Here is a 21,117-nt window from a genome sequence, read left to right as displayed (position 1 = left end):
GGTGAATGTTATCATTATGCATATCTAATATATATCAATAAAAAAATAAGCTGGGTGTGGTGGTGCACACCTGTAATGATGTTACAGGCAGCTGAGCTAGTTAGAAACATAGGCATCAGACAGGGCTAGGCCCTCTAAGAAGCGGGCACAGAGAACCAGATGTCTGATAACCTTGGAGACACACACCTCTTGCTACAGGCCATATCTCCAGACAGAAGGCAAAACATGCAACCACACCCTTAAATATAATCCTTAAGGATTAAGTCTGGATCACTTTGAGAAGTCAGCAGTCACCATTCCAATCCCTAGGAATGAGTCACTGCTCTCTAAAAATGCCTGCCTTCTACGTGACTCGCTTCCCTATTTGTTCCCAATTTAATCAATTTTACCTGAGCTATTGATCTTATTGGTTGACCACAGCTCTGTTCCATCTCATGCCCATCTACCTGGCAAGTTCCCAGTTTTCCCCAACTTTAGATCCACCTTTCCTCATGGCTTTACTTTATAAAAATCCCAAGAAAATACAGAATCTTTGGCAATCCACTCAGGACCCCTTCTGTCTTTCTCTCAGATAGCTTTCTTTCTCTCAATAAATATATTCTGCTCTTAACCTCCATTATTCCTAAAATTCATTCTTCAATTTTAGAGAACACAAACTTGTACTAGACATATAGTAGGTTGGAAGTTTCATTCCCCTATATCACCAGCATTTGGGAGGCTGAGACAGAAGGATCACTGTAAATTCATACCAGCAATAATCCCAGCATTTGGGAGGCTGAGACAGGAGGATCACTGTGAGTTCAAGGCCAGTCGGAATTGAGTAACAGAACGCTGTCTCAAAAACAAAACAAAACAAAACAAAAAGTAACAGTACATTCAGAACACTGGTCACACCATTTTCCGAAGTCAAAGAAAGTAAACTCTCTTCCCGCCTCATTTCATTAACCAACCTAAGTCATTTCACTTTAAAAATTTTCACATGAATATAATATTAAAGGCCTTGACCTCACTCCTGAAGATCCTGTTTCATTACAACTGCATGAAACCCATGTTCCCAAATTTGAAACTGCCAAAACTAATTCTAACATCACAAACTGGGAACTACAACTAAATCCCTTAGGTTTACACTTTCTCTAGAGACCAACTGGCTTCATGAAAACTTCCTTTGACAAATTCTGTTTAACGAATTGGTGGTTTTTACATCTACTGACTTGGATTTGGCTGGCACAAAAACAGTTACTGAGAACATACCAGGCATTTTTGTTAGGTGCTGATAAGTACAGAAAAACTGTTGAACCACATCTCAAAGAGTTCATATTTTGTCTTTAAACTACTAATCAACAATCTTTGTGAAGTATACCAAGAAACATGTATAAAGTGGTTCAGGGGTTAATTGTGATGGGGTACGGAAAGCTGGGAGGGCTTCCAGGTGAAGGGAATAAAAGTTAGATCTGTTTCCAGCTCGGTGAATGACAGTATCAACAATTAAGAAAGAAAAACCAGGAAGCCAAGCCTGATAGAACTGGAATTATATTTTGTAAAAGGAGGCAAGGTTATCTAGATTCTTGGAAGTAATGCCCAGAGCAACAAAGAGTCACAAGGCCTAAAATAAGGGATAAAAGAGAGTAGACAGAACTGACCAGAAAAGAAACTACTAGTCAAAGAGATTACGTTTCCATACAGAGCCCACTTTGTTCATAACTATAACGTCTGGAGCTAGAGTGTAGCTCAGTAGGAAAGCACCTGCCTAGCCTGTGTAGAGCTACCAATTCAAAACCTAGCACCACAGCAGGCATGCATACAGCATGCACACCCATCCACACATACACCACAGCTCTGTTCTCCTGATAAAATTCCAAATAAATCTCTTACTTAATCTGCCTCTACAGTACAGTACTTCTCTACTTACTGCCAATAACTTGTGGTTATCACCATGAAACGATTTGTCTTTACAAAGATTTATGGTAGTTCAAAAAAAAGGAACACAACCAAAACTCTGTGTTCTTGTTTTGTTTGTTGGTTGGTTTGTTTTATGGAGACAGCGATTTGTAGGAGGCCACTGCTCACTTTGAATGCACCACAATTACCTCTGTATTAGTTACACCAGACCCTATCTCCATATACTGATATGCAGAGCCAGCTAAGCTATTTCCTTCTCCCTTCAACTGGCTCTAAGCAATGTAAATAGGCCTCCCTGAGGTACTGATGTGTAATCTTTGAAGCCAGTGAGTTTCCTGTTTCCTTGCCTCCAGTCTCCCTATAAAGGCTGGAGCACAGCAGGATAGCAAAGCTACATAGCTCCAGGAATGTTAAATAGGTTTGAGTCTCAAGATGAGAGGTCATGACTTCCCACAACAACAAAAGTTTACTGTCAGAAACTGAAGCAACAACCTGTTAAACATTTAAATGCTACCCTAATTGAGTTATGCAAACTGGCCTCTCTGCATACCCTTTTTTCTACATATCGAAGAAGTGCTTTCCCACTGGCTAGCTCAGCTCACATTACTCATGTAATTCTTGCCATTCTCACCCTTGCTCATCCTTGAGCCATTCCCTTAACAAATTAATAAATCCTGGGTTAGGCTCTGGGGCCTGGCCTTTGTCCCTGTGAATCCTCCCCTGGATCTGAGTTAGGAACCTTTGGCTGCCTATAACTATGAATAGGTCTTAATGTCTTCTTACGATGGGTTGCATCAGGGGGGTGACTGGAATTAACTTGATCGAATTCCAATAATATTTCAATGGGTTTACAAACATAAACTTTCTGGACTATGGGGGGGGGGGTTTACAAAATTTGGAAAACAATAGGAATTCATTTTGTAGTACAGGCTGCAGTGTAATTTTGACAATCCTGATGCCTTGACCTCCCAAATGCTGGAATTACAGGTGTGTAGCACATCCAGCTTTACGTTCTAACAGTTAATGTGCCTTTAGGTAAAAAAAACCATAAGCAGACTCATTTCAGAAAAAGCCAGAGAGCAGCTTCCTGCTTTCTCAATCTGTACCTTTTTCAAATCTTTTCTTTTCTTTTTTTTTTTTTTTACACAGCGTGAAAGCCAATTTTTCAAATCTTTTCCATAATTCCTCCCTCTGTAAGGCAGACAACTCTAATCCTAAAGTTTTCCTGGAGCAGTAGAGGTAAAGATAAAATTTTAAAAATTGACTAGGAACAGAACAAACACCAAAGCAGATTAAGAGAGTGCCTCACTAATAAGGAACCCAAAATCAACTAAGCACTTCATAAGTAGTGTTTGTCAACACAGGCAAAAGACAAACATTGCAACTGACCCAGAAACGCAAAAATAACCAATAGGTTATATTTCCTATATCTTTTTCCAGGACCCTACTCAAAATTCATTTTGTTAAAAAAAATCCATTTTGTTCTTCCTTTTCTAATCAAACAGAAGCTCAGCAAAAGCAAGATTCAAAGTACATTACCTAATATCATACAACTACACAGGCCCAGAACCTTCTTCAGTTTGACTCCTGTCTTATAAGTTTAGACTCACAATCCTGAGAATGCATTCTGAAGAAGCCATGACAAGCACTAAAACAACATTCCAATTGCTTCACTCTTACTCTACCTCCACCACCACTAAATCACGTTTAAACACTTATATGCCAGGTACTTTATAGACATTATTACCACATTTAATTCTGGGAGGTATTATATTATTTTACAGATCAGAAAACTGCAGGTTAAGAGATTTTGAGAGACCTGCCCAAAGTTACCTAATATAAAATGGCAGGAAAGAAACCAGAGCCCAAATGTGATTGCTAGTCAAAGCTCTGAAAGAAGTACCATGGATGCAAAGGCCACACACATAAAGATGCTCGAAGCAAATACAACCAGTTCCCAGTAACTCTAATATAAGTACTCACCTAAATGTCCAATGGGAAAAGCTGAAGCAAATTATTTTCAAGACCTCTTGGTCTTGGCATGCCATTCAGTCATTTAAAGTAATTTGAGAACAAAGTAAAAAAACAGGAAAATGCTGACATATGTAAAAATACTGAAATATACATTTATGCATACAATGATTTTTAAAATATAACGTCCACCAGGAGAGGTTTTTTTGGGGGAAGTGAGGGTGGTTACATGTAAGGGTTAGTACATGTAAGGCAACCATTCTACAACTGAGCTATATCCCCAAGCTTTTTTCATTTTATTTTGATACAAGATCCCATCAACTTGCCCCAGGTGGGCTTAACCTGTGATCATCTTGCCTCTGGCATGCACCAAAGCCTGGCTCTGCGCAAAGATTCTTTTGTTTTGTTCATAGCTCTAGTATCTGAGGTATAGTAGATAATAAATATAGGTTATATGAATTACAGCACAGTAATTTGTATGAATATAGATAAAAAGCAGGGAAGAAATCTTTTATTTTAGGTTAATGAAACATAAATGATATTATTCAACACTGTAATAACATCTTGACTATATAAAGAAACAAATTCAAGATCAGGACATAAATGTCAAATCCCCCCCTTGAGTACACAATTTGTGTGGTGCCATAGTGTGGAAAGTACAATAAGAAGACTGGAATGAAAGCTGGTCTGAAATCTGATGAAATGCTTCTTTTCTGGAAGGTGGTAAATATGATAACTATGGTATCAGGTACAAAACAATGACAAGATAAGGACAACTTTACTAGTTGTACTTAAGCAATTCTCTAGGTCAGTCTAAACATTCCTCTTCTAAAAGTAAATTTTTACATCAATAAAACACACACAGGAGTTTCAGCTTAAAGCATTATTAAATATCTCAACATATTCATTAACCATCGACTATTTGAAACAGGAATTTAATCTACATTCTACTTGAATACAGGCATACAAAAATAGAAGTCAGACAGTTACTCTGAAAAAATTTGGTGTTTCTAGCATTCAGTTGGAAATACTTTCCCAAGCATAGTAACAACAACAAAAGAAAAAGAAAACCAATACTGTTATATGTATAAATAATAAAAATGATACAGTTGTAAAATTCAGTCACACCAGAAAAGGTTGATCTCATAATGAAAATTAAGTCTTCACCACATATTATACATATACTTGATGCATTTAAGAAATCGTTAAGTAACAAACGAATTAAAAAGTAAGTTGTTCTGAACACAAGACTACAAAGACTTCTGCATGGGAGAGTCAGAAGCCCTAACAACTCATTATGACTTATTCACAAAGGAGAAAAATGAACCACAGAAGCATAGACATTTTCTACTCACATTTTACTGAAGATTAGACATTAAATTTTAAAACAAATTAAAGCAACATAATAGCAGAACGAAGCATTCTTGAAAACATTTTTCCAGCCCTATATTGGAAATCCTCTCTTGTGGTACTGAGGACTGAATGTAGGAGCTAGGGATTCAGCTATACCTCTCATCCTTTCGTGTAGATATATATTTTTAGATAGATTCTTACTAAGTTACTCCAGTGAGCTCCAACTTGGCATCCTCTTGCCTTTGTCTCCAGAATGCTGGGATGGCACACATGTGCCACCATGCTTAGTTTAAATCAGCAAATCTTAAATCCAAAAGAATTGTAATAAAAACATTCATGAAAGGTGAGGAAAAGGGGAAGAAGAAATTGAGAATAAAGATATGACATGTAAAGGAACCTAATAATCCCAATTAATGTAAACATTATATTCCATAACTTGAGCTAAGACAAACAATGTCAACAATGAAAAAGGGGACCAAAAAAAGAAGAAAAATAAAGGGGATGGGGACCTGGAGAAGAGGAAAAATGGAAGAGGAAAAGGGAATTTTAAAAAAGACTCAGACATGGTGGCACATGCTGGTAATAGCACTCAGGAGGTTGAGGCAGGAGGACTGCCATGGGTTCAAGGCTAGCTCTGGCTACGTATGTGGTGAGTTCAAGGTCAGGCTGAACTACATAGTGACACTCTGTCTCAAAAATCAAAAACAGTAACAAAAAGCACTATAATGTGTACATATAACTACTACCCAAGGTGATTTTAAACTGTAGGAATCGCAAATATACTAGTTTAAAAAAATTTCATGGGGTCAGGCAGGATGGCACATGCCTATAATGCCAGCACTCAGAAGCCAAGGCAAGAAGATCATCATGATTCTGGGCTACACAGTGAGGTCGAGGCCATCTGGAACTGCATAGTAAGACCCTGTCTCAAAAAAGAAAAAAATAAAAAACTCTCATGACAACTGATTATAGACTTTTTCAATCATATATGGGACACAAAGAACAGAATACTATACTTTTCAAGTGTTGAAGAAGTTTCTTTCAGGATTTTTCCTTTTCCCTTTTTGTTTTTTGAGACAGAGCCTCACTACGTAGTTCAAGTTGGTCTTGAACTCACTAAATAGCCCAGGCTGGCCTCAAACTTGTGACAATCTGCCTGCCTCAGCCTCCTGAATGCTGAGACTACAGGCATGCAGCACCAGGCCTGGTTTCTTTTCCTTTATGAGGGATGGAGGAGTGGGATATACGAGGAAATTAAACCCAGAGCCTTTATACTGAACTACATCTCCAACCTTTTATGATTCATTCTGAGAAAGGGTCTTTACTAAGTCCCTAAACTGCCCAGATTAGGCTAAAACTTGTGATCCTCCTACCACAGTCAGGCAGACAGCTAAGATTATAGGTATATATCAGAATACCAGATTTATTCTCTTCTACCTGTATATTTTTGTCTTTCATTCCAGTCCACAAAGTAACCTTCTCACCCACATGCAGAATGCCCTATCAGGTATGGGCTTTTATAACCTACAATGCTGTTCTACTTCATGTTTAAGATTCTCCTTCTTTATCATAAACTTCATTCTAGCTCACTACAACTCCTGAGACAGAGCTCATCCAAAAGGCTCCTTCTTCCTGAGCAACTGGGTGAAATCATGAACAAAACTTGCTTCTCTTGACCACATGCCTAACATGAGGAAAGAAGTACACTACATGGTGCACACCAACCATCAGCAACTAAAGCCATGGTCACAAGGCTGCCCGGGTTCTTTGGAACTCTACCAGAGCTGGGCCAACACCTCAAGTTTCTTTTTCTTTTTTTTTTTTTTTAATTTTTTTTTTTGTCTTTTTCTTTTTTTATCAGTACCGGGGATCGAACTCGAGACTGCCTGCTTGCAAGGCAGGCGCTTATGCCGCTGAGCTAAATCCCCAGCCCCTAACACCTCAAGTTTCATAAAATAATATTAATAGAATTTACTTAACAACTGCCATCTCTCCTCTTCCTCCTTAACTTAAAAGTGTCAACACACATTCACATCAGAACTATAGTGAATTGAAGCCAGGTGTGGGCTATAGATGTAAGAGTTTGGTAAAAATCAACACAGGAATGTCTGAAGAATCTGGTTGGTACTCCTTGCTCGACCTGCGGCACTGTTGCTCTATCACGACAGTTTCCAAATCCCACCCCAAACACACTATTTCTATCAACAAGCTCAATGAAAAGATCAAGAAAGATGAGCTGAATAAGTCCCTATGTATGCCATTTTCTCCCAGTTTGGCCAGATCCTGGATATCCTGTTGTCTCGGAGCATGAAGATGAGAAACCAAGCCTTTGTCATCTTCAAGGAGGCTGGTAGCCACCAACACCCTGTGCTCCATGAAAGGCCTCTCATTCTACAACAAGCCCATAAGCCTTCAGTATGCCAAGACCAATTCCTGTATCATTGCCAAGATGAAGGGTACTTCTGTGGAGTGAGACTGCAAGTAGAGACGAAAAAGCACAAGAGCCAGGAGATGCCACCTAAGGCCATGCAGGTGAGGGTGGCAGCCTCTGTAGTGGGAGCTGTCCAGGGCCACATTCTGGGCAGGCCACCAATTATACAGGTTCCTTGCATCATGCACTACATTGGGTCGGCCACCCTACATGCTGCTTTCCAGAATGATCCCGCCTCCAGGTCTTACACCAGGCCAGATTCCTCCCGGGGCCATGCCCCTGTAGTAGCTTATACCAGGACAGAGGTCACCTACCCAGCCTCTCTGAGAATCTACCAAATCACATCTTGTTCCTCACCAACCTGACAGAGGAGACCAACAAGCTCATGTTACTTATGCTTTTCAACTGGTTCCCTGGCTTCAAGGAGATCCGCCTGGTGCCTGGCAGCACAATATCACCTTCATGGAGTTGGTAACATGGTGCAGGCAAGAGCTGATCATAATGCCCTTGCATTTCTTTAAGATCACCCAAAACAATGTCATGAAGACCTCCTTTGCCAAGAAATGGCATCTTTTCCCCAGCCTACCTCCACCCATTCTGGAGCCAACTCTCCCCTCTGGCTCAATCCCAGAAGGTAAATCCCCCTTTCGGGACCTTCTTAGAGCAGTGTGTAAATGCATGGTCGCCACATGGCATTGGATCCAGAGTGTGTCCCCAGACATTGTACCTGGCGCTGTTAGCTGGAATTAAAGTACGTTTTAAGATGTGTTTTAAAAAACTAAAGTTCAAGGGGCGGGGGATTTAGCTCAGCGGCTTAAATGCCTGCCTTGCAAGTGCGTTCGTGTCAATTAAAAGAATTTTGAAAAATAAATAAATAAACTTCAGGGTCAGGGATTTAGCTCAATGGCGTAAATGCCTGTCTGGCAAATACAAGCTCATGAGTTCAGGGCTGGGGATTTAGCTCAGCGGCATAAGCACCTGCCTCGCAAGCAGGCGGTCGTGAGTTCAATCTCTGGTACCGATAAAAAGTTTAAAAAAAAAAAAAAGGGGAGGGAGAAAAAAATAAATAGAAAAAAACATTAATTTTTTCATAATTAACCACGGGGCATGTGGTGCATGCCTATAATCCCAGCTACTCAGAAGAATGAGGCAGTGAGGCAGGAAGAGTATAAATTCAAGGTCAGTCTGAACAACTTAGTGAGATTCTGCCTCAAAATAAAAAATAAGAGCAGGGAATATAGCTCAACCATATAGTTCCCCTAGGCTTAATTCCCTACATTGCAAAAAATTAAATTAAATTAAATTAAAATAATATTATTATTCTTTTACTTTTTTTCCTTTCCCTAAAGGGAAGAGATCTCACTATATTGCTCAGGTTGGCCCAAATTTCTGAGTTCAAGCAATCCTGCTGCCTCAGTGTTCCCACAAAGCTGGAACAATAGGTAGCTCTAGTACTGGTCATTCACTCCTTTCTGTTTATTTATTTAAGACAGGGTTTTACCAAGTAATTTAGGCTTGTCTCAAACTTATAATCCTCCTGTCTCGGCCTTCTGAGGGCTAGGATTACCGGTACATGCCACCATATCTGGTATGTACTTTCTTTATTCCTAGCTAAGTTGCTTCTGTCTAGCCTTTTTGTTTTTTGGTCTTTTTCTTTTTTATCAGTACCAGGGATCGAACTCACAACTGCCTACTTGCAAGGCAGGCGCTTATGCCGCTGAGCTAAATCCCCAGCCCCCCTGTCTAGCCTTTTAAGTCAAATTCCTGACTTACTTGAAACACCACAGAGTTCTTTTAGATACACCAAGCCATGATCCTTGCTGCTTCTCCCAGAAAAAATAGGTCCTAACATGCTGCCAAAGCACTAATGAGCTGGGCACAACGGCACATATCTATCTATGGTCCCAGCACTCAGGAGGATGAGGCAGGAGGACTGCTGTGAGTTTGAGGCCAGAAGGCTGCAGAGTGAGATCAAGACCAGCCTGCATTACATAGCAATACTCTGTCTCAAAAACAAAACCAACGGAGCTGGGGATTTAGCTCAACGGCATAATCGCCTGCCTTGCAAGCAGGCAGTTGTGAGTTAGATCCCCAGTACCGATAAAAAAGGAAAAAAGGCAAAAAAAAAAAAAAAAAAAAAAAAAAACCACACACACAAAAAAAATAAAAATAAAAAAAATAAAAGTAAAAAACAAAACCAACAAAACACCCTCTATCACTCCACCTAAATTTTTGTGGATTATTTTTCTCTCTGCCTCATTTCCTCTTAACCTCTTCTTTCCTTTTTTTTTTTTAAACTATCTTCTACCTTTTCTTAGCTCCTCATCGAAGTTCTTTTTCACTTCTTTTCTTCTTGGTCCTTAGGACAAAAAACACCCTTTCATGACAATAGAGAAGGATGTACTACAGGCATTACAAAATCTATTTCAGACCAGCAACAGCAAGTTTCTATCAACAATCAACACAATTCCCAATTACCCAAGAAATGTACTCAATACCTACTTGCAGATGAAATACTTGTGATGTAAACAGTGGCTAGACCTAGCAATCTTAACTATGGAGATTACACAAAAATACATGAAAGGGTAAAACCCAGAGTTGGCAGTAGATTGCAATATATGATCTAAACAAAACATACACAATTATATTGTTTGGTCACAGAATAAAGGGCTTGATCACTATCCTACAAGGTCTCAAGGAAACTATCAGGTAAAGTATAAGCTAGATTCTGAGGGATCCCTGAGAACTGAAAAACATAAGGAGGTGAAAGCAAGGCTTTGAAGTAGACTGACAGCATGTCTGCCTCCTAAAAAGCAAGAACATAAAATGGTAATTTTATATGTATTATACCACGGTTTTAAAAGAGAAGAAGGATGGATGCAGGTGATCCTCAGCAGGCTTGAATAGGTCAAAAAAGTTGGCACAGAGAGCTTGAAGTCAATTTCTGCGAATAAAAGGAGCACCCTAATGACCTCCATCAAATAACAGTGTATACACACAACTGATAATTCCTTTTCTAATTTTAAGCACCAACACTGACACTATGGTTAAAACAAAAGAAATTAGTTGACCAGAAAGGAGAGATATATGTGATAGCTGATGCCTCTTCTCTAGTGGGGAAATGCCCTCCTTAGGTGGGGGAATCCCAGCAGCTTTACCATAACCACAGAGTAGAAAAGTTTTCTACTGAGCACAAAAAAAGGTATTTTACAATCATTTCTAGAAATAAGTCACAAAAAAAGCTTTAGCTTTTAGCTTCTAATTGCTAATAAAGCCCTCAGTATATACATGGGAAGTTATTATTTTTTGCTGACCATGGACAAAAAAAAAAAAAAAAAAAAAAAATCAGGGGCTGGGGATTTAGCTCAGCAGCATAAGCACCTGCCTTGCAAGCAGGCAGCTGTGAGTTTAATCCCCGGTACTGGTAAAAAGTTAAAAAAAAAAAATCCCTAAACTAATAGATAAAGCAGAAATTATATATAGTGTATTTTTCATTTAATATCAACCAACAGATTAAAAATAAATATCAACCCACATGTAAATTTATTCAGTTGAACCCATGCTAAAGTGTTCTGACCTTTAATTTGATCAGATCAGACAAGAAAATTCACCCACAGTTCTTAAAAGAAATCCAGTACAAACAGTAAATAAGAGAAATGTCTCCACTTTGATATAATAGCCAATCTTAGAAAAAAAAACCATGCTGGCAAAATGTTCAAGTAACTGTAAAAAAAAAATGTAAATAGGACATTAATTGGCCTGAGAGGTGTAAGACATCTGAAGATAGGCTAGCTCAGGTGTTAAGAAAGTAAAATACTTACTGGAATAACCAAGTTTATTCATTCTTTAAAATTTCCATAAAAATATCCACAAAATCAATTAAATACAAGCTATGAGACTAGTTGGTTTTTTTTTTTTTTTTGATAGTGGGGATTGGGGCTGGGGATTTAGCTCAGCGGCATAAGCACCTGCCTTGTAAGCAGGCAGTCGTGAGTTCAATCCCTGGTACCGATAAAAATGAAAAAGACAAAAAAAAAAAAAAGATAGTGGGGATCAAACTCATAACCTCGTACTTGTCAGGCAAGTGCTTATGCCACTGAGCTAAATCCCTAGCCCAAGAAGTTAGTTTTTTATTTATTACTAAAAATCTCTCTTAACATTATATAGTAATCACCAGTGTATGAAACCAATGAGTTGATAACCCCAAAAGGCAAAGCAGGGATATCTGGAGAACTGTTAAAAGACATTTACCAGTCAAAAAGGGTTGTGTAAAAAATGGTGATTCTAATATTTATCATATACACCTCAAATATTTGTAAGATTTACTATCTTACAAGTGTATGAAACAAGTGTAAAACTATGTAATTCTGCTATTATATCCTTCTGATTTATCTTTCTAATTCTAATTCTTAGTGAGGACCTTAAACATGTATACATATGAGAAAAGAAGCAACCATTAACAAAATATCCAAATAACGTAAGATATAAATCTGGTTTTAAGCTACCAGATCATTCAATTGGTCTGTTAACAACAGCTCATCCTTAGATTTAACTGGAGAAATTATATTTGTAACCATATTACTCACCTTTAGGACAGAAGCTAAGCTGGTCATGTGCTCATTGAGGGCACCCTCAGACTCTTTATAGGTCAAGCAAGTGTACTGGTACTCCTCTGGATCAAAGGCATCAGCCCCCTGCTGCTCCACATCACTGGCTACTCCCACATAATAGTCCTCTATGTCCCCAGGGTCCTCATCCTCTTCTTCCTCCTCCTCACAGTTTGGGTCATAGTCCTCTTCATTGCTGTCAGACCCCTGGCTATTCATGTCCACCGACATCCTGCATCCAGTCAAGTTGGAAATCGGGAAAGCAATTGCTTTTTCTTCCCTCTAACTTCACTGCTTTGTCAAATGCATTAGTGTTTTTGTATTCTAGAAAGAAAAAAACAGTGTTACTTTTTTCCTGTGATGGAAACCATTCAAGAATCAAAATGGTAGCCAGGCATGGTGGCTCATGCTTGTAATCCCAGCACTCGGGAAGCTGAGGCAGGAGGATTGTTTCGAGTTCGAAACTAGCCTGGGCTACAAAGTGAGCTCAAGGCCAGCCTGAATTGCACAGCAAGAGCCTGTCTCAAAAAGACAAAAAAAAAGAAAAAAAGAAAACAGCAATTTGAGTTGTCAAATGTTGCAAAATAGCCAGGCAACCAAATGGAAATACAACTAGATCCAAAAATACAGTAAACGGGGCTGGGGATTTAGCTCAGTGGCATAAGTGCCTGCCTTGCAAGCAGGCAGTCATGAGTTTGATCCCTGGTACCGATAAAAAGGAAAAAGACAAAAAAAAGTGTTTAAAGTTTAGGGGCTGGGGATTTAGCTCAGCAGCATAAGCGCGTGCCTTATAAGCAGGTAGTCGTGAGTTCGATCCCCGGTACCGATAAAAAGGAGAAAAAAAAAAAGACAAAAATACAGTAAAGGTCATGGCAATAGTGAAACATATTGGACAGAATGCCAGCACTGCCATTCAGTGTTGGAAACTATAACACACAAAATGTTATAAAACTTTCTGTACCCACCAACAGCCATATTCAAAAATGTTTATTATGACATCTCACTACCTGAACTGAAAGCATTCATAGGTCTTCTGTATTTTATACAGACTTCTTATGGTGATCACAGAAAATAGAAGGCTTATGGAAAAGTGATGGGTCAAAATATGGCATAAAAATTTATAATCCTGTAGATATGAAGACTTACTATGTTTTTAGTTTTGACATTTATCCTAACCATCAGTCCTTATTAATATAATAAACCAAATGATGTGAAAAGACTTGTTGCTCCCATCTCCCAAACTAATCAGAATGTGACATTCGACAACTGGTTTACCCATTGCCAAATGATGTTACATTTGCTAACAAAGCACAAGATGACCAGCACAGGAATTGTACACAGGAACAAAGCAGAGATTCCAAATGAAATGTTGCAATTTCGAAACAGAATAGTATTGTTCAATCTTTGAATTTCAGAAAGATATAAAATTAGCCTTGTATATGGCAAAGAAAAGCAAACTGATACTGCTGATACCAACATTTTGCCATGATGGAAGTACTGATGGAAAACCTTGAAAAAATGAAAGTGTGAGATGGAAACTTCTGACAATAAAACTGAACGTGGAGTAGATATTATTGATGAGTTATGCAGCAACTATGATGTCACTTGAAACACAAAGCACTGACAATGGTTGTGTTTTAATCCTAAACATATGTGACATGGTTCAGTAGTTTACAAAGAAAATAACAAATGTGAAATACCAGAGAAATCTTAGCAGATTGGGACTGGAGCTCAGAAGAGATCATCTACAGCAGGGTTAAAATCAACTGTTTCTGCCTAGCAAACTACACAAAAAATTGCAGAACACACTGGTGAGCTGACAGATGAAAAGACAGACACAGCATCATGAAGACATACTAGGATAACCAGAAAACAAAAACGTCAACCATGTACAAGAAATAACAGGAAACAAAACGTACCATCAGTATAAGCGATACTTGTGTATGGAACATGCAGTTGTCATGTGTGAAGACTGCCTTGGGTGTGACAGTTAAAGCAAAGCTTATTTCTGTGGTAATTTTAGTTTGTGTTTACCTTGTAGTTCACATAGGTTTTTATTTTTGATATTATCTTTTAGGTTTCCTAAAAAAGTAAACATCTGACATGGAAATGTTGATGTCTATTCTAAACACACAACACATATTAAGAGTTTAATTATTTTATGGATATTTTATGTTCCTGTTAATGACACACTATCTAACACTATAAGAACCTCCTGACAAAACAGCAAGACCACTGAGATGTCAAGTATGTCCTACAAAAAGGCCAGGAAACCAAGACCTGTGCTATCAGTGTAAGTGATGAATGTGCATGAATGTGCTGCTGTCAAGTGTACAGACTGCCTTAGGTATGATAAATGAAGTAAAGATTATTTTTTATAGAGTGCTATCAGTATTTTCATTGTAGTTCATATGGCGATCTATTTCTCATGTTCTTTTTTAGACTTTGTACATCAAATATTAGTTAATGTTGAAAATTTTGATTTTTTAAATAAACACAATAAATATTGAAAACTTAGTGAAAGGGTTTTGGCCCAGACAGGACACTGTAGCCAGGAAAACCTCAACCGGAAACAGGAAGCCCCTCCCCTGCCCCTAGGAAGTTACCTATGACGCCATCTTCCCGCCCTTAGGAAATTTACATATGGCGCCAAACCTAGGACCAATGGGCTACCAGTACATCCCTAATGCCCGCCTTAGGTTCCACCCCAAACCAAGGCTATTTACATGCCCCCACGACACGTGTCTGCTGGAGAGATCGCTGGACGCCAGCAGTGGGGGTGCGGGTCATCTCTCTCCGTGTTCTCAGAATAAAGGCCAATAAAGACCGCTTTTTATTTTATACTTCTCATCTTTTGGAAATATTTTTCATCTTTTGGAAATAATCCTAGCACTTAGTACTTTATTTTTGTTATTTTTTTTCCTGTTAAGCACTCAATGTTTACTACAATGAACTAATAAAATTAAAATTGATAATTCATCAACAAAAATATTCTAAAGAATAAATGTGGGTTTCACAGACCCACGTTTAAACACCTTGATGGCAAAATTAGTCTTATACTCTAAGGGTTATGGGAAAGGCACATCCTGACAGCTGTATACATAGGAGATAATCTAAAGGTTTACAACCAAAATTCAGAAATTTTGCTTGTTGAGCATGGTGACATACACTTGTGATGTTGTCTAGGCTGGCCTTAAATTCCTGCCTCAAGTCTCCCAAATGCTGGAATTATAGGGAAGCACTAGAACTCAATTTAAAAAATCTTTATAGGGCCGTGGATATAGCTCAGCAACATAGCACTGGCCTGGCAAGTTCAAGGTCCTAAGTTCGAGGCCCAGTATACCCCCCAAAATTATTAAATAAATAAAAATTTAAAAATCTTTATAGAGTAAAATGTTTCTTTCTTTTGGTGGTGGTACTGGGGATTAAGCCCTGAGCCTTCACATTAAGTTACATTCCCAGCCCTATTTTATTTTAATTTTGAGACAGAATCTCACTAAATTACAAATTCTTCCAAGCTGGCTTTGAACTTGTGATAGATCCTCTTGCCTCAGGCCATCAACCTGCTGGAATTACAGGCTTCCCACCATATCTGCCAAAATGTCGTTTGATTACACATAAATGAATTAAGAATACTACTTAAAGCCAGGGTGATGGCAGGATAGCAAATGAATCTTGAGTTTCAGGCTAATCTTAACTGCATAGCAAGTTCAAGTCCAGCTTAGACTACATAATAAAACTTAAAGGGGGAAAAAAAGAGGATTGCTAGCTAGGACTTTGAGACCAGCGTGAATTACAGAGTGAGACCCTGACTCAAAAACAAAAATAAAAAGAAAGAGGGAAAATGCTAGTTAAGAAAGTATACAGCTGTTCACAGTAGCATTATAACCCCAACACTTGGAAGGGTAAGGTAGAAATGCTACAAATTTGAGGCCAGCCTGTGCTACACAGTGAGTTTAAGACCAGTCTGAATTATAGTACATATAGCAAAAGCCTGTCTCAAAAAAAAAAAAAAAAAAAGATATAGTCACAAATATTAACTTTATTCCAAGGATGATTTGACAAGTACACATTAACTTGTTTCCACAAGCACTATTTCAAGTGATATGCTGGAAATAGCAAATAGGATTTAAATCTAAAAGGAAAGAGAAGGGGACATGATAGAAAAGAAATCTTAAAATACACCAGGTGTGATGATGCACACCTATAATTCCAGCATCTAAGAGGCTAAGCCAGGACTGCTGAGAGTTTGAAGTCAGCACAGATCACACAGTGAATTTAAGACCAGCCTGAACTACACAGTGAGACACTGTCTCAAAAAACAAAAACAAAAACAAAAAAAACCCCTTAATACCCATTTGGATTTAATACTATGTAAATAATTTACAGACACAATATAGATTAAATATACAAGCAGATGTAAAGTCTTTGTTATATAGTTTTCTTTCTCTCTCAGACAGGGTTCAAATGCGGTCTAAACTGGCCTTAAATTCACCATGAAGGCCAGGTCAAGTGGTATATGGTTTTAACCGCAGCACTTGGGAGGCTTAAGCAGGACAATCACAAGTTCAAAGCCAGCCTGGATTACAAAGAGAGATCTTGTCTCAAAAGACAAAACAAGGGCTGGGGATTTCGCTCAGCAGCATAAGCACCTGCCTTACAAGGTGCACGGTCGTGAGTTCGATCCCTGGGATTGATTAAAAACAAAACACAAAAAACCACCATTAAGCTATCTACAAACTCACTATCTTCCTGCCTCACATCCCAAGTGCTAGGATTAGAGGTATTACAAGCCACTGCTACATGTCCAATTCATATTCTCTCGATAAATAAACAAATAAATAGACAAACCACTCTACGTGTTATAGCACACACCTGTAATCCAGCTCCTCAGAAGGCTGAAGTAGGAAGATTGAAAGAGGCTAGGCCAGGGAAATAGCTCAATGGCACAGTGCCTGCCTGGCAAGCATGAGGTTCTAAGTTTGATTCCTGATATTCCACCTCAACCAAATAAATAAATAAAAGTTAGAGGCCAATATAGCCAGCCAATGAAGACAGAACACGTCTCAAAACAAAAAAGGGCTAGGAATGCAGCTCTGTAAACGGTCCTGAGTCAGTCCCCAACAATATGGGAAGAGAATAATAATCTAAAACAAAGATTAAGTGTGAAAAATACATAATGATAACAAAACCAGTCTAAAGAATTGCAAATTTATGTATTTATTTTTGATTTTTTTGAGCCAGCGTCTTACTACATAGTTCAGGCTGACAAACTATGAAGTCCAGGCTTGCTTCAACCTTCTGGCAATCCTCCTGCCTCAATCCCTCAAGTGCTGGGATTACAGGTGTATATTACTGCACCAACAGAATCTTTTTTTTAATATTATAAAAATACTAAAGTATGAGGATATAGCTCAGCAGCGTAAGTACTTGCCCAGCAAGCTCAAGGTATTGAGTTTGAGTCCCAGTGCAAAAAAAAAAAAAAAAAAAGGTAGTGAAGTATGCTGTGGATGTAGTTCAGGGATAGGGACTAACCTACCATTTGTGAGGCCTTAGCAGTGCTTAGAAACAAAAGAAAGAAGAAAAAGCAAGTGAAAAGAAAAAAATACCAACCTATGTGAGTTTATGAGGCAATTATAAAGGTTCAAATTTTTTAAAAAATGTATAAATTATAGGGCAGCAAAATGATGTTTGCAATTTAACTCTTTCTCCCAGATACTGAGCACTAAACTCAGGCCTGTGCACTGACCACATCCCAAGACTGCCCCTGGGTTTTTTTTTGGTACTGGGATAGAATTCATGACTTTGTACTTCTCGGGCAGGCAGTTGCGGCGCTGAAATATATTCCCAGCCCCCAACTCCCGTTTTTTATTTCCTATTTTAAGATAGGATCTCTCTGAGTCACTAAATTGCCCAAACTGGACTCAAATTTGTAACCCTCCGCCCTTGGTTTCCCAGAGTGCTGGGAATACATGTGTACTACCAGGCCTGGTTATTTTTTGTTTTTGAGACAAAGTCCCCTTCAGGCTGTGTATGTGAGGTTCCCCTTGACCTCTTAACTTGCCTATGTCTCCCTCCCAAGTGCTGGTATAATTTAACTCGTAATGTATTTTCTGTGATGGACACAACTAATCTCCAGTCAATTTTATAATGGAATTTTTTCTTCTTTAGAGAAAAAGTCAATGTTTAAGCTAAAAATACCTGTGATGTTTGAAGATCTTTCAGGTAGATATCAACCAAATGTCTGTGTCATATGATTTCCATCTAAAATGAAGAAGAGAATAATTAAATTTTTCAAACTGGTAACTTTTTTTCCCCCTAGGGATTGAACCCAGGGCCTTCACACAGAAATAGAGGGTGGTTGGGGAGAGAGGGGGTTTGAGACAGGTTCTTGCTCTGTAATTCAGACTGGCCTTGAACTCAGGATGTAATCCAGGCTGGCCTTGAATTCATAGTAATCCTCCTTCCTCCACCACCCCAGTGATAGAATTACAGATGTGTGCCACCATGCCTGGTGCCCAGCACTTCCAAGACATGGTCAGACTCACAAAATTGTCCTGGCTGGCCTCTAATTTATAATCATTCTGCCTCAGAATCCCAAGTCCCTGGGACTGCAAGCATGAACCAACCCTGGCTATAGTTTTTGTTTGTTTTTGTCTTTTTGAGATGGGGTTTCACTATGCAGTTCAGGATGTGGCCTTGAACTCACTACATAGCTCAGGCTGGCCACAAACTCCAACAATCCTCCTGCCTGAGCCTCCTGAATGCTGGGATTACATGTAAATATACCACACCTGGCTATTTGTGTTTTGAAAAGGATCTCACTATGCAGTTCAGGCTGCCTTTGATCTTACTTTGTAGCCCAAACTCGAAGTCATCCTCCTGTTTCAGGTGTGTACCACCATGTCCAGCTATAAATATATTTTTTAAAAAACAAAGATTTAGCCTGACATGGTGGTGCATGCCTGTCATCTCACCACCATGGAAATTGAGACATGAAAATTGCTGTGAGTTTGAGCATGGGCTACACACCTGAGTCCCTGTCTCAAAAAAACATAAGCGAGTAATGGAATAAGTATGTAGCTCGGAGGTAGACCACTTATCTAGCATGTAGGAGACCCTGGTCCCAGTACCATAAATAAAAAAAAAAAATAAAAGAATTAGTGACAAGGAGATAGAGTAACTACTATTTTTCTTAAAAGTCTCAATTGAAATCCATAGGTCATCATCATCATTACATTTAAAGATTTACACGGCCTTCTAAAAAAAAATAAAGTTTTCAAAGTAAACAGGTAGGTATGGTGGCACATTCCTTTAATCCCAGCACTTGGGAGGGTGGGGCAGGAGGATCACCATGAGTTCAAGGCCAGCCTGGACTACATAATCAAATTCAAAGCTGATCTGAACTACATGGTGAGTCCCTGTCTCAAAATTACTTATTTATAAAATTATTTATTATTACATACATACAAAGTAAACAGTTAACAATAATTTTACCTGGGGTATCAGTGACAGAAATGGATGCCCCACCAGGTATGGTGGTGCTTGCAGGTAATCCCAGCACTCAGGAGGCTGAAGCAGGAGGATCATGAGTTTGAGGCCAGCCTGGGCTACACAGTGAGTTCAAGGACACCCTGAACGACATAACACCATCCTGCCTCAAAAAAAAAAAACCAATAAATGATCGGGCATGGTGGTGCACTCCTTGTAATCCCAGCACTGGGGAGGCTGAGGCAGGAAGATCATTGGAGATCTGACACCACCCTGGGCCACAAAGTGAGCCCAAATCCTGCCTGAACCACTTAGCAAGCCTGTCTCAAAAAGACAAAAAAAAAAAAAAGATTGAAGATGTAGCTCAGTGTAATGGCCCTGGATTAACTCCCAGAACACTCACTATTGATGACAACAAAACTTTGGCAAGTCTCTTGTATATCATATTTAGGAATGATCAATCAGTAATATCGCTGAAGAAAACTACATGCCACAAAATTGATTCAGTCCTCTCTGGGTCTGGGCCTAAGTTGAGTCGACATGGCCAAACGCACCAAGCAGGTCAGCATTGTCGGTAAACATGGGACCTGCTATGGTGCCTCCCTCCAGAAAATGGTGAAGAAAACTGAAATCAGCCAGCACATCAAGTACACCTTCTCCTTCTGTGGAAAGACCAAAATGAAGAGACGGGCTGTAGAGATCTGGCACTGTGGTTCCTACATGAAGGCAGTGGCTGGTGGTGCCTGGACCTACAACACCACTTCTGCAGTCAGTCAAGTCAGCCATCAGAAAACTGAAGGAACTGAAAGACCAGTAGAAGATCTACTGTTTGAGACATCCCTAGTCTACCATAAATGGGTTATGGGTTAATTTATGTAATAAAAAAAAATGATTCAATGACTTAAGTTTCTAAACTCTTCACTTTTTATCTGTCCTAGGTCAGTAGCCACTAGCAACATGCTGTTAAACTTCACTGAACTTCAAAATTAAATGAAATTTAAAAGTTTACTTTCTCAATCGCATTATATGTCAAACTCCATAGCCACGTGTGGCAAAGGCACAGAGCACTTGTCCCGCGGGACGCAGAGACTATCAGGCACTAAGCGCAGTGCCCGAGCAGAGTGTAGCGGAGCTGACGCCGACGGCGAGCAGGGAGGACGGGCGCAGCTGGGCCGCCGGTGGCTCTAGAGCCGCGGCCCGGGACCTGCTCCTCGATGCGGTAGCATTGGGAAACCCCAAAGGGGACTCGCGGCCAGCCCGGCGGCCGCATCTTCCCGGGGCGTCGGTCGGTCGGTCGGGCCCAGAAGTGCCAGCGCCTGCGGGTCAGCAGCGCTGGCCTCCGACCTCTCCGGGAATGAAGAAGGG

At 39.4% G+C, this 21,117-nt stretch overlaps 1 protein-coding gene and 2 pseudogenes across 6 annotated transcripts in view; 2 read left to right on the top strand and 1 right to left on the bottom strand.

Annotated features, from left to right (window-relative positions):
- Positions 1-21,117, bottom strand: part of Arih2 (ariadne RBR E3 ubiquitin protein ligase 2) — a 74,507-nt gene that overhangs the window by 52,950 nt on the left and 440 nt on the right. Inside the window, exons 2-4 of one of the 6 annotated variants that reach the window (XM_063248834.1) lie at positions 19,759-19,919; positions 18,463-18,525; positions 12,241-12,585 (exon numbers count right to left, since the gene is read on the bottom strand). In XM_063248834.1, the coding sequence (XP_063104904.1) occupies positions 12,241-12,492 (252 nt within the window). In that variant the 5' untranslated portion in view covers positions 12,493-12,585; positions 18,463-18,525; positions 19,759-19,919. Of the gene's footprint in view, positions 1-12,240; positions 12,586-18,462; positions 18,526-19,758; positions 19,920-21,117 lie in introns of those variants that run through there. The other 5 variants (XM_063248833.1, XM_003476655.5, XM_063248835.1 and 2 more) reach the window with 5 other exon arrangements.
- LOC106029110 (U1 small nuclear ribonucleoprotein A-like) lies at positions 7,328-8,328 on the top strand (annotated as a pseudogene).
- Positions 20,293-20,569, top strand: LOC100729481 (large ribosomal subunit protein eL43-like; annotated as a pseudogene).

This window comes from Cavia porcellus, unplaced genomic scaffold, assembly GCF_034190915.1.
Source record: "Cavia porcellus strain 051 isolate PalLab524CR breed Dunkin Hartley unplaced genomic scaffold, mCavPor4.1 scaffold_5, whole genome shotgun sequence".
NCBI lineage: Eukaryota > Metazoa > Chordata > Mammalia > Rodentia > Caviidae > Cavia > Cavia porcellus.
This window is presented reverse-complemented; position numbering and strand designations above follow the sequence as displayed.